General features: G+C 38.3%; 1 protein-coding gene across 5 annotated transcripts in view; it reads left to right on the plus strand.

The window, feature by feature from the left end:
* The window catches only part of JAKMIP1 (janus kinase and microtubule interacting protein 1), a 145,117-nt gene that overhangs the window by 72,568 nt on the left and 59,206 nt on the right, over nucleotides 1–13,343 (plus strand). For all 5 annotated transcript variants that reach the window (XM_077782753.1, XM_077782755.1, XM_077782752.1 and 2 more), the window contains 2 exons: nucleotides 1,239–1,733; nucleotides 13,018–13,227. In XM_077782753.1, the coding sequence (XP_077638879.1) occupies nucleotides 1,239–1,733; nucleotides 13,018–13,227 (705 nt within the window). The remainder of the gene's footprint in view (nucleotides 1–1,238; nucleotides 1,734–13,017; nucleotides 13,228–13,343) is intronic.

Genomic DNA, 13,343 nt, shown 5'->3' on the forward strand with positions numbered 1-13,343 from the left:
TATATTTCCTTCCTTTCTCGCTCCAATCTGTTCCTTTCTTTAAATCAAAAGTAAGTTTGAGTTGGTTAATTTTCAAAGCTGCTGTTCAAAATAAGAAGATTGTAACATCTGCACAGGAAAAGTCAGCTGTCCCAGCTGTCTGAAGACTTCAGGTCAAGTTGTGGTGGGTTGATCCTGACTGGACACTTATCTGATCAAGTTGCAATTCTGGCTTAATTTAGTGTAAATCAAATGCATCACATGACTACAGATCACAGTTTTGTGACACAGATAGAAGCAGATGTGGCAGTGACTAACATTTGCTGCTTGGTAGCCTCCTTTTAACATGAAGCTCTATTTGCTATGTATGTTTGCATTGTCACTGAAGGTTAAAATACAAATTTTGAAAACTCTGCCTCTCATAGAGGTTTTGGCAGTCTCAGTAATGGGGATAGTTGAAAGATGTTACTGAAACTATGAATGATGGAATACATTTTAGTCTTTCTGGTATACTGCAATAGACAAGTGAGCCTTTCTCTTTTGCCCCCCTTTATTCTAAATTAACATCTAATCCCACATGGAAGAAAGCACTGCTTTCCATGCAGCCTGCTGAGCATAATTTTATAATGAGGTTTTATCACAGTGGATATTACTATATCAGTCTATAACATTTTTCCACTATTCCCTCCATTAGACTCACTGGCCTATATTTTCTGAAATGTCTGGGGACATGAATAGTCTCAGTTTTCGGGTAAGATTTGAGGTCCATTGAGTAGACTTGATTTTTCAAAAGGCCAATTCTTTTGACTTATATAATAAGGACTTTCTCATTAAAATACCTAAGAAATTAAGAAATACAAAATAAAAGAATTTCTAGCATAAATATAAAAATCTTTTCCCTGTTTGATTAATTTTCCATTTGCTTGTAGAGGACAGTAGAGGAGTTCTGGGTGAGAATAGTCTGGTGTGGTTGGTACAGGAAATAAGGAGATAACTAGATTGTATGTTGCTTAGTTTTATTTTATTTCCTAGATCTGTGAGAACTCATAACGAGTTGCACATCCCTATAGCAGATTCTTACAATGCACATGGGCCTTTTTTCCAGCCCTGCTTCTCCACTTTTTTACTGGAGAGAGGTACACAGTCTTGGCTTTTGAATACTCAGGATAGGTTTTTAAGAACAGTTTAGAGGCAGTTTCCTTGGTGCCTTTAAAAAGTGAAGTGGGGCTTGTTAATCAGTATTTTATATTTTGTTCCAGGTGGGTAAACTGAGAGAAAAAATCCAAGAGGTTAAGCAAGAAAGGGAGCAGGAGCAGCATAAGCACACTGCCTATGTTTCTGAACTGAAAGCCAAGCTCCACGAGGAGAAAATGAAGGAACTTCAGAGTGTCAGAGAGCTACTGATCCGGCAGCATGAGCAGGAGGTGGCAAGGATGGTGAAAATCAAAGATGGTGAAATTCAGCGTTTGCAGTCAACAGTCAACGTCCTGCGGGACGGGGCGGCTGACAAGGTGAAGACGGCGCTGCTGAGCGAGGCCAAGGAGGAGGCTCGCAAGGCGTTCGATGGGGAACGGATGAAGCTGCAACAAGAGATCCTGGAGCTGAAATCTGGCAAAAAGCAGCTTGAGGAAGCTCTGAACAACATTATGCAGGCAGATAAAATGAAGGCGGCAGACCTGCGCACGGCTTATCAGTCCCACCAGGATGAGATCAATAGAATAAAGCGGGAGTGCGAGAGGGAGATCCGCAGGCTGGTAAGTTCACTAAGTAATGCTGCTTATTTCAGTTTATAGCAGGTATTGATACATTGCTGTGAGTGCCCATAAATATCAAAGCAACCTTTGGCAGTCATGCCTTCCATCAGTGCTGATTGCTACAACAGGCCACTGCTTCTACTGCTTTCTCCTTACTGCAAAGGTGAACAAACTTGGCTCCACAGCCTGTCCAACACAGTCCAAGTCCCACCAAATAGAATACAAGTCAACCAAGACTTTCCAGAATGAATTTTCTCAACAGATCACAGAAATAGACTTTCCCCTTCCTAGCTGCACAACTATAGTCCTGGTGACCAAAACAAGTCAGGGATTGTTCACTGGACAATGCAAGAATGCCTTGTGAGATGGCAACATTAAATTCACATATACTTTTTATATTTAAATTGGAGGAACCAGTTGTGCTAAAACAAGTCAGTCTCTGATTCTTCTGCATCTTGATCCAGGTTATTCAATTTGAAGCACTGTTGCCCTTTCAGAATTTCTGTGTTTTTTCTATAGCAGCAGAAAAGTTAGGGCCTAGGACAGCAGGCTTTTTTCATGCTTCATAAACCCTAGGACTTCAGCACAGATGGCAGACTATGCTGTTTGTATAAAACCAAAATCCAGGAGGCATTTCCTGACAGTGGGTGCCCCAAATTACTCAGCTTTGTAACATGTAAAGAATCTAAGATGGGCTGTACACAGTAATACATTTTAGAGAGGTCTTCATCAAATGACACTTCTATTTGGTAACATGATATTTTCTATATGCATGTATATATTTAATTGTTTATCTGCACAAACTAGCAGTATGATAGCTATGCAAATAAAAATTAAAAATATAATAAACATTGTATTTATGTTATGTCAAGTAGTACAGACTTGTAATAGAATGAAACATCAGTTTCCTTAGGAAAATATCTTGTCAGTTTGAATTTGCACAGGAATGACCTCTTATTTCTTGTATTCCTTAGGAAAAAATATAATGAGGACAAGCTACAAACTGTAATATCTGTTTAATGCTGCTGATTTTCTGTCTGAGACAATGAAAGCTTTTAGTGCAGTAAATGTTTATGCTTTAAATTAATTGGATGTTGATCGAGTCTCAGGGGTGTAATTTTGTTCATTAATTAAGACCACTGCAAAGACTGACAATGTGGAGTTTCTGCAAACATATTTTCTTTCATATTCTATTCTGTATTAGAAATGTAAAATTCTAAAATCATGGCTGTGAAGTACAGACAATTGTAAAATGTATTAAAGAAGATAGAAGGTTGATACATTCTGGCATAAGTTTTTCTGGAAGACATTTTCTAAATTAATTTAACCTCCTCCAAGAAGGGTTTCAAAGGAAATACTTAACTCTTCACTTTCAAGAGTAGAGGTTTTCAGCCTGCTGTTGTGCAAAGGTGATTGAGAAGGGCACTCTGTTTTCTGTCTGGCACAAAAAAAATTGTGAAGTCATTCAAAATTTTAATTGTAGCCTTTCTGGGCCTGAGTTACTCAGTACATCTAAAAAGGTGAATATATTGGGAGAGTATGTAGGCAATGCTCTTTTCCCAGCACCAGAGGAAGCTTGCCACTGGTCTCATGGGCTTTCTCAGGAAATGTTTGTATCTTCCCCCAAGAGTCGAGTGCTGCCTTCTAGTGCTTCCACTCCTTTCATATAATGAATTTAATTTTTTTCCTGAAATTCAGTGATTCATGGGGTTTTTTGAGAGAAGAGTTTCTTCTAGGAATTCTTATGAATTTAGGTAGTTGTTATTGCATAGAGCAGTCTTTAAATCCAGGGTGAGGTAAAAAATAGTTTAGGTTGTCTTGTCCTTTGAGAGAGCACATGGGGTTATAGAATCTGATCACTGGGATATTTTCCTCTCTCCCTTCCATGTAATTAGCTCAAGGGATGCTTGCCTTCAATTTGAGATTAACCCTGTCAGCTCTGGATTTGGGATTCTTTGTTGGTTTGTACTGTTCTGTGAGATGAAATGATCAGTAGGTGAAAGGCAGTGTTATTATATTGGCACAGTTCTGTAACTGAGTTTCAATTAATATGCTCTTTTGTATGTGTGCAGTGTTTTGTAGCACTGTTAAGAAACCAGCATCTTTGGGATTAACGACCTAAATGGGCTGGCCATACTGTAATTCAAATTTAGATAGAGTAATTCAGGATGCAGTTTGATTATCTTGTCAGACTTGGCTGTTTTATTTTGCATTTCAGATCACAGATTACCTTTGTGCATGTTTTTCATATAGATACTGCAGCTAGAAAAAAATCTCTATTTTGCCATTAACTTTAACACCCATGATTAATCTGACTACAATCTTAAAATTCTTGGCTGTTATTAAAAGTAAGTTATGAGAAAGAAAAAAAGCAAAATCCATTGTCAATAGGTATACAGATACAATTATAATGACCATATTTTTAAAAATATAATTAATCAGTTTGGGGATCATTTTTTAAGTGAGCCATACCCAAAAATCCTCAACAGAAACAAGACTGGATGGCTAAGGCCCTGGTGCTTAATAAGAGAAAGTAAAATACATATTTGGCAAAACATATAACACATTTTTTCTATGTGCAGTAAGAAACTATCTTGGAATTTTTTGGTTCCTGTAATTGAAAATGTAACAGTGATACAAATGTTTCCTTTGTTTAAGGAATGCTAATTGCTGTGGATTTTATTCCCCCACCCTCCAAGAAAATACATCCTTGTATATATGCATCAGCACAATGTGCTAGCAGCTATGAAACCAGAAGTAAAAATAGCTAGTAACAAACTGGAGGGGCAAATGAAACAGATGCCTTGAAAGTGAAGAGGCACCTTGGAGAATAAGATAAGAAAAAAAAAGCAGTTATTATTTATTTTGTTCAGCCCACATTTTCTGAGTAGTTTAGTCTGAACAGTTGTATTGTTCCACAGAATGAAAACTGTACAATTGTAGACAAAATAGCAATTTCAGCCAATTTCTCTTAGGCCTTGATTAAGCTTGCCATTTAACTGACTTACTTGGTTTGATAATCAGGTTTTAAGTTAGTTCTCAGAGGTAGGTAAAGTTGCTCTCTTGCCTGACAATCCTGAAATAACCTGCTGGGGTTGTTGGTGACCCTTGGAAACAGCCCAGCCTTACTCTGTTGCCAGCACAGGTGGGAAGGAGGCCATGCCTATTGACTCTAACATGTTATTTAGAGGTTAAATTCATTCTGCGACCACTTGGACACTGTTTTTAAGAGGCCCTTACATTGCAAGGCACATTCTCTAACTAATGTTTTTGCAGTGGCAAGATTAATGGACACTTTGTAGTGCTTGCCTTGGAAAATATATGCAAAAGCCCAGTCATTAAAAGGATATTGAATTATTGCATCACTGATCTACTAATTTTTAATATTGGTTGAATAAGAAAAAACCTGAATGCTTGTTTTGTGAACACTTTTTAAAATATTTAAACTTTGGAACAAGCAAATGACACTTGCACCCTGCATTTTGCGGTGCATGTCTTAGTAAACACTATTTCTTTCATTGGAAATGTCTTTAACACCAAGCCTTTTACTTATTTTCCAGCTAAATACCATTCTACCCTATTAAAATCTGTACACATTCGGTCTTCCTAAATATTCTTTAACAGCTTGGATTGAAATGAACTGAAAGACTTCAATATAAAATAGACTCAATTTTCTTAACCACAAAATAATTAAGCTTCCACTGATTGTATTAGATGCACAGTAAGGTTCCTGTCTAAGAGGGCACACAGTACACCAAATGAATTTTATTTGCATATTTCAATTGTACTTTCAAGTAGCCTTATAAAAATTGTCCAAAGAGCAATGTGACAGTACTGCAGATTCGTACTTGCAAGGCAAAAATTCCTTTTGCTTCTAAGAGCATCAACGTAAAAGAAATTGTTTTCAAGGGGTGATTTTTAGAAGTTCCTGACCAGCAGTGATTTATGGAGAAAAATGCACTATTTAAGTGTCTTTAATCTCCTTAGTCCAAATTATATTGCTGCATAAATAAAAAACTTCTTCCAGTGTAAAACATTTCCTTCTGTCTGTTGTTTCCCAAATAAATATAATGCAGGGCATGAAATAATATAATTCAAACTAATAGATTAAGCAGTTTTTAAAGGTAGAAGTCCAGACATTTTCACTAAAACTTCTCTTCAAGAGAAAAAACATGTTGTGGAATAAGCTCATGTATCATTTGTATTGTTTTTTTAAAACTGATATTTCAGGTTTTGTGTCTGTGTGTCATAGAGCATCTCACATTCTAAGGGAAGGCTTCTGAAAAGTTTTTTTCAGAATTAGGAATTAGGTTGCTCCACTTTAGGACAGCCCAAAATTTCACATTCTTCACAAATTCATATTTTCTAACCTTGCACAGCTCTTAATATGGTTATATGTCTATCTGTCCTTAGTGAGGATTATACTCAAACTAACAAGGTGTCTATGTCTTTAGTATGATTTAGCATTGGGAGTATAATACAATAATGGAAATTTAGATGGTGAGGGTGCTCTCAAGGTCAGCTGGTCCCGTGTCCAGCTTGAAGCAGTGCTGCTTTGAAGGTTGGGTCAGGTTGCTTTGGACCTCCTCCAGTCCAGCTTGAAAACCTCCCAAGATGGAGTTCAGCAGTGGCAGCCTGCCCTAAAGCCCAGTCACTGTGAGATTTCTTTCTTGTCCTTCTCCTTTGGATTGTCATACTGTCCTTTTGCTGTGTGTCTTGGAGAAGCATGGGCTTTGTTCATGGCTGTATTCCCCTTTGGATGGCTCAATGGATATCGTGACGCATCCTGCCTGCTTCCTTGGGCTGGCTGAGCGAGCCTGGCGCCTTACCATCCCCTCAATGCTGGATGCTGCAGCCCCACAGTGGTCATACTGGCCTTCCCCCAGTTATATGGCACTTAGGCCAGTTTCTTTTTTGTGCTGGGGAGCCCAGAAGTGGCTCTGGTGCTCCTGGTGTAGTTTCCCATATGCTTAATAAAAGGCTAAATCTCTTTTGGTACATCCCTCCTGGTTTGGCCCAGTATCAAGTTAACTTTAATCATTGCAAGCTCTCGCTGACCCATATCCAACTTGCCCTACAGGACGCAAAGATCTTTCCTTTTGTCTTTCTATTTTTTCTTTTCTTTCTTCCCATTGCAAAACTGCCAACTTCAATTGGCATCTAACAGGCACTTGAGCTCTCCCAGGGGCAGGACAGTGTATCTTTCTCAGGCAAACTTTATGAGGGTGTCTTGGCTCATTTCTGCAACATGTCAAAAAGTTCCTCTGAGTGGTCTTCCTATCTAGTGTGGTAACAGCTCCCCCAAATTTGGTATCATCTACAAATTTGGGGAAGCAGTGCATTTTATTTCTTCATATGGGCGATTGACATGAAAAATAATAGAAGCAAAAGTTTAATGCTTCACAAATTACCTACTGATGGGAACAGTTTTCTAATAACATTCATGTTCTGCCGCATTGCCATTACTAGGATTTTGCCATTTTGAGGTAGTGGAATTTGTATCTTTATGCTACTTACATCCCTGGGGGTGATGCAGAGACATTTGTCTCTGAACATTCTGGAGCAGAGGGACAGTTGGCAGGGGCACTCCCTGGGGCCTGAGGAGAAGGGTGGAGCCTGGCTTTTCTTGATGCTTCACTTGTGCACTGGCACGTGTGTGTGAGTTTTGACTCCTAACCAGTGTCGAATTTTGAGACTGGAAAGCTGAGCTTTGAATCATCCGAGGCAGTCGTGCATGGCTGGGCAGAGCTGCAGCGTGCTGCCTCTCAGCCGCTTAACCCCGCGTGCATTTCACACGCAGCTGCTGATATCAAATGGAAAGCTGCTCCCTGGATTTTGCCATCTGTTGGAGACACGTGTTTCAGCTGCATTCCAAGGCTGAGCTAATCTGCAGCAGAGACCCACCACCTCCAGCTTTGTAGGACTGCAAATAATACTTGGCTTTCTGGCCTCTGAAGATTTATGCTTCTTCTCTTAGGAGCTCACAGGGCAGCATTCCAGCCAGATGTTTTTCCCTGAATCAAGCAGATCTAATGAAACCTTTTTCATAGTGCAGGCTCAGCATTTTGTGTTTTTTCATAATATTTTCTAATAAGTGAAAGGTCACAAATTTGATTTTTATATCTCCTTATAAAATTTGGAACAGTATTTAAAACTCACAAAAGTTACATATGGTGTAGCACCCAGTAAAAAACAAAAAATCTCCTAAAGTTTGTATTACTTAGTTTTGCTACATTTTTATCTTTTTGACTTCTTGTTCATTAGTTCTGTCAATGAACGCTTGGTATAGGTAATAGGAAAAATCCAGTAGTAGTGCTTGTACCTCACTTTTGAGAAAGATGTGAGAAACCTCTTATCAATAAGTTCTGGAATTTTCTGTCCATGCAGTGTTTCTTGTATAATTTATCAAAACTAATGAGATTTACACACTTCAGAAAAATATGTGGGAAAAGCTACTAAAAAGGAGGAAATTATTGACTGTTGCTGTAGAAAAATTACACATGAAATTAAGAATAAACCCTATCCACTTCTGTCTGTGACCCTTATTATTCCACTGAATGGTTGGCATCTCTTGTCCTTTTTCACCCTAAGTGTCCCAAATAGGCAGCAAACATTTATTTGAATTGCTGACCATGTCTGTTGTAGGGAATACTGTACACAGCTCTGGAATATTTTAATTCTTTTCTCCACATGGGCTTTTAGCAAGGGACATTGTTGCTAGGTCTTAGTGTCCCTTTATCAATATAAAAGATGTTAAGTCTTTTTCTTTTTGTTCTTCATAGTAACCAGAAATCTCTCTGTCATGATAGTCCTATTTTCAGTGTCAGGCACTAAGTATAAAGGCTAATTAAATTTCTACTAGAGAAGAGCACTGTAGAATTTTGTTCTGCAGTTGGCCAGGAGATAACTTTGACAAGGATGGGTAAAGAAGAAGGTCTTACACTTGGCAATGCAGCAGCTGGCTTTTTCCACTTTGGAAACTGAGTATGTCATTGCCTTGATAGATGTGGTTTTTAATTCCCTGGGAATTTCTCTTTCAACTTCATGAGAGAGTAAAGTTCCCCCAAAGGTCTCTGACTTTCTTTCACTGCAGCCATTGAAGTATGGCATAATTGGCAGGGGATGCTTTTTCTAATGACTGGCTTGGTTCTCTTTCATGTTTGATAAATATTGTTAAAAGACTCATTTCTGCTCATTTCTCTTAGCTGTGAGGGGGCAGTTAGATACATATTCTTAGGAACCTGGGTAATTCTGACACAGGCTGTAAATATTAGCTCTTCATTGACATAAGGCAATGGTGTCTGTGTTCAGTAACTAACATTTGACAGCACAAAACCCCTGAAGAAATTATATTTAAAAATCTCTAATTTTAACCAAGAGCTCCAGAGTTACTTATGCTACTCAAAGTGATTTCTCAGTAATTTGCCTCTGCAGCTGCTTGTGAATGATCTTATTTTCTTTAAATCCTCTTTCAGAGGGTATTTCTGCTACTTTTCTTCTCAAGGCCTATAATTGAAAATACATTCTAACCTCATGTTGCTCCACTGTCTTCCTACCACAGACTTTTTGTACTGACTTGTACCACCCTTAAATGCATAAAGAAAAAGAATCACTGTTCTAAAGTACTTTAAAATCCATGCAAAAGAGAATAGAAAAGAGTTCATGTGACCCTTGTTTGCTTGGTAGCTGCAAAAAGTGGGAAAATTTGTTTTCAACTGAGAACAAATTTGAAACCTAAACAACACTTGGAAGGAATTTCTGGGATTATGTATTTGATTTATACAATATGTATGAGCATGATTGGGATGTCATTGTGCTAACGTGTTGGTAGAAGAGATGCTATCTATCTTCTGTATCTTATTGAGAGGTCTCAGATGAGTTGCAGAACAGGCAGGGATCCATGAAAGCAGTGGTGGGAGTTAGTGCATGCAGGTTCCAGCTGTCACATGTTGGTCCTTCAAGTACAACGGCATGGTAGAAAACATGAAAACAATTCTTAATCTGATCTGCTGAAGGGTTTCTGTGCCTGAAAGCTTTCTTATGAAATCAGTCACTTAGTCTAATAAAAAATACTCCTTCTCTTTAAGACCATGTAGATTCTTAGAGAATCTTGGCTATGACAGCATTGCTTCCACAACATGTGATGGATTAAAGTACAAGCAGCAGGGAAATTGGATTAATCCATTTTAATTTTTATTTGCCTAATGGAAGATATGCTTCTTCCCACTAAAATAGAAACCATAATACATGTGTCTAAAATACATACCTAATTTATGCCTAATTACATTAGTTAGTTGGCCTTTATGCTGCCAACTTTTTTTTCCTTCATGTAACAAATTGTGGCTCCAGTGGTTCTCCAGTTGGACAGAACTGACATGGAGACTTTGAGTTTTTATAACTGTTAGAACACTAGGCTAAACTAATGTCTTCTTCTATGGCAGCTTTTGTTCAGTTTCAACCTAAACCATCTTTCTCTTTGTCCTGCTCATGTGACTCCTCTTTCATTGCCTCCTGGGCCCCTGACGTACCATCTCTTCCAAATGGAACTGAGGGAGGTTGCATTACTGTAAAATACTTCTCTTCCTTTTTTTTTTTTTTCCCACTCTGGACCAATTTGTGCTCTCTGTTAAGAAAACAGGCAAGGAAGATGAACAAATTTTCTCTGCACCATGCAGGGCTGAAAAACATAGTAAGTCTTTGGGTGAGATTGCAGTAGAGGTAAGAAAATTGAGACATTAACTAGGTCAATGCAGTTACATTGGATGAACAAAGGGTAAAACCATTCCCTTGAAGAGACAGCACAATTATAGTGACTCCCATGCTTCTGAAGCACAATTTGGAGGCATTCTTGTTGCAGGTCTAATCATCTTTATCAATTTGTGGTAAGGCAGTTGCTTAGAAATTCTTTGGTCTGATGGTTTGTGCTTATTAAAACCCAAATGCCATTGCAAAGTTGTGTGTATTTGTGTGTGTGTGCACAGTTTTACATGAGTAAGAGGTTCTGTAGTGCATACCTGTAACTTTAAATAGAAACCCAATAAAAAGGGATCTTCAGTCATTGCTATTTTATTATATTAGTGTTTCAAAGACTTAATGCTTGACTTAAACATGGGGCATTTGTTGTTATCTGAAAGATTCACCATGTGTAGATTTTTGTGGTAGGAAAAAGAGTTACTAGGAAAAGCAGAGGAGAATTATGCCTTCCCTTAGCCCTCACCTCAAAGCTATGCTTTTTCATGGCTTTCCTTCCCAATTTATGTGAGCTTGTGTGCTTTATCAATGGAAGTGTGAGAGAAGGGCGATGTGGGTGTGACTGCACTGGCCACATCTGTTTCAAAGGATCAGTTCTGCCTCAGTTCAGCAAGTACCAAGACTGTTGCTTTTCTTTTTTCTTCCAACTTTAAGCCTATGTCATTGCATTTACCATGAAGTTGTGAGAACAGGAAGAGTATGAAATACACTACTAATTTAGTACATTGAATTAGGGCTTCATATGTAAGCCTGGGTCCTCTTATTGACTGTGTGCCTTGCCTGGGCAGATTTCTGTGTCCGTTATGTGGATATTCAGTGTGAACACCTGTGTAATTGAAAGCGAAACTGTCCACAGTATTTGGTTACATGACATTTTTTCCTCCCAAGGGCTCTGTTGTAGATCAGTGTGCCTGACAGATAGCATTCAGTAAATGAGGCAGCTGCTTAATTTTTGTCATTGTTGTTCACTGCACAGTCCCTCTGCAATCCTGCATGTTGCAAATTCTTCCATTAGTAAAAACTGCATTCTTTCTTGCAAGTGCTTTTCTGGTATACTTAGAAATCTCACAAACGTAAGTTGACATGCTGGGAAGTATTGTTTTTATTTTCTGTATGAGGAGTTGGGACACAGCAACTTTTCTAAATCAGGGAAGAAATCTCCATCTGAACCAATCTTTGTCAGTTCCAGTTAGAACTTTAGAGTAGTCTAGACCAGGTTATTCACTTCAAATCTGACCTTTTTATCTTTGATCATAGTTCAGCCAAGCCATCTCCTGCCAGTCAAGTTCTTTACACAAACTAATTTCACGTGCTTTGTAGACTGGGAAAGGATTAAGACAAGAATCCTGAAGAAGCAAATTGCTTCTGATCATGTAATCTCATTTTGTTTAATCCTGTAAATCATTTTGATGGAACTATAAATTACTTCTAGTATGTATTTTTTTCTTTTCCCTCTTTTTTCTTGAGGTGTAACTTGACATAAAGGACTTCTATGGATGTAAGACTATAATAAACAACAAATGTATGATTTGACTACTTCATTATTTTTTTTTGCAAAATAAAAATTTACTTCCAAAATTCCATGCATTTGTGTTGGCCAAGAAAGCAGCTTTCTAAACTGGAGGAGATAACAGCACAGTTCCAATAAATATATTGTTAATGGTTAATGTTCTTGTTAAGAAATCTGTCTCTATAGTAACTGCTGCAGATTGTCACTTCCTCTAGCATTTGGAATAGTACCAAAGTGAATTTAACACTGATGCTGCGAGGGACAAATCCTGTGAGAGCTGCAGTAGATCACTGCAAGCAGTGTGCTTTATTTGGTATGGAGATGTGTGAACACACAGTTCAGTAACCAGAGAGGGTGTTTAAGAGCTCTTTCTTCCTACCCTTTATTCTAATGGTCTGTGTGCACTTACTTTTTTACTTCTACACAAAGACTAGTCCTTATTTGAATCTTATAACAAGGCACATAAAATACATAGGTATGCTTAAGATTTTAAGTTTAAATATTGTGCATGTATATGCTACTAATTTTAAATGTCTGTGAAGAGATTCACCACATATGACATTCACTAATAAAGAGGGAGTCAACATGGGGCAAATGTCTGTGGCTCAAGCTTTGAAACAAAGCCCAGGTGAGTTTTAAAGGCTGTGTTTGTCTTCTCTTGTACTAGTTGTGTTTCTTTGCTGAAACATAGTGAAAGCAGATTTTTCTTCTCTGTATAGTAGTGTGTATCCTCAGGTTAAGTGGATGTTTTCAGTGGCTATGTATTCTGTTTCACTGCATGTTTGCATCCAGTTTTGTTTGTCTCTTGAGAGACAAGGAAACTCTTGATCAAGTGAAGGCTGAACCTTTTTTAAGGGAGAAAAAGACTGCAGAGAAGATTTATTTTCTTTTTGCCAGACACAGTTTCAGTGCTGGTGTAATTCTGAGAGAAACAGAACTTTGTTTTTGCTAATTTGTATGTTTGCATGCCGTGAGCACTTGGGGATATTACGGAAAATTCCTTCATTCATTATTTCTTTCTAGATGGACGAGATAAAAGGCAAAGACAGGGTGATTCTGGCTCTGGAGAAGGACCTTGGTGTCCAGGCAGGCCATACACAGAAACTGCTCCTTCAGAAAGAAGCTTTGGATGAGCAGCTTGTCCAAGTGAAGGAGGCAGAACGGTACCACAGTAGTCCTAAGAGGGAGCTTCCTGCAGGAGTGGGAGATATCAGTGAACTGATGGGAAGTCCGGTAAGAAAATGGTGTTTTCTCTGAAGTTCAGCTCTGGAAAACTTCCTGGATATTCCCATTGGTTTTGTGGTTACTGCTAGGACCAGTTAATGGTAAATGGCCTGGTGCTGCACTGT

This window comes from Lonchura striata, chromosome 4, assembly GCF_046129695.1.
Source record: "Lonchura striata isolate bLonStr1 chromosome 4, bLonStr1.mat, whole genome shotgun sequence".
Taxonomy (NCBI): Eukaryota; Metazoa; Chordata; class Aves; order Passeriformes; family Estrildidae; genus Lonchura; species Lonchura striata.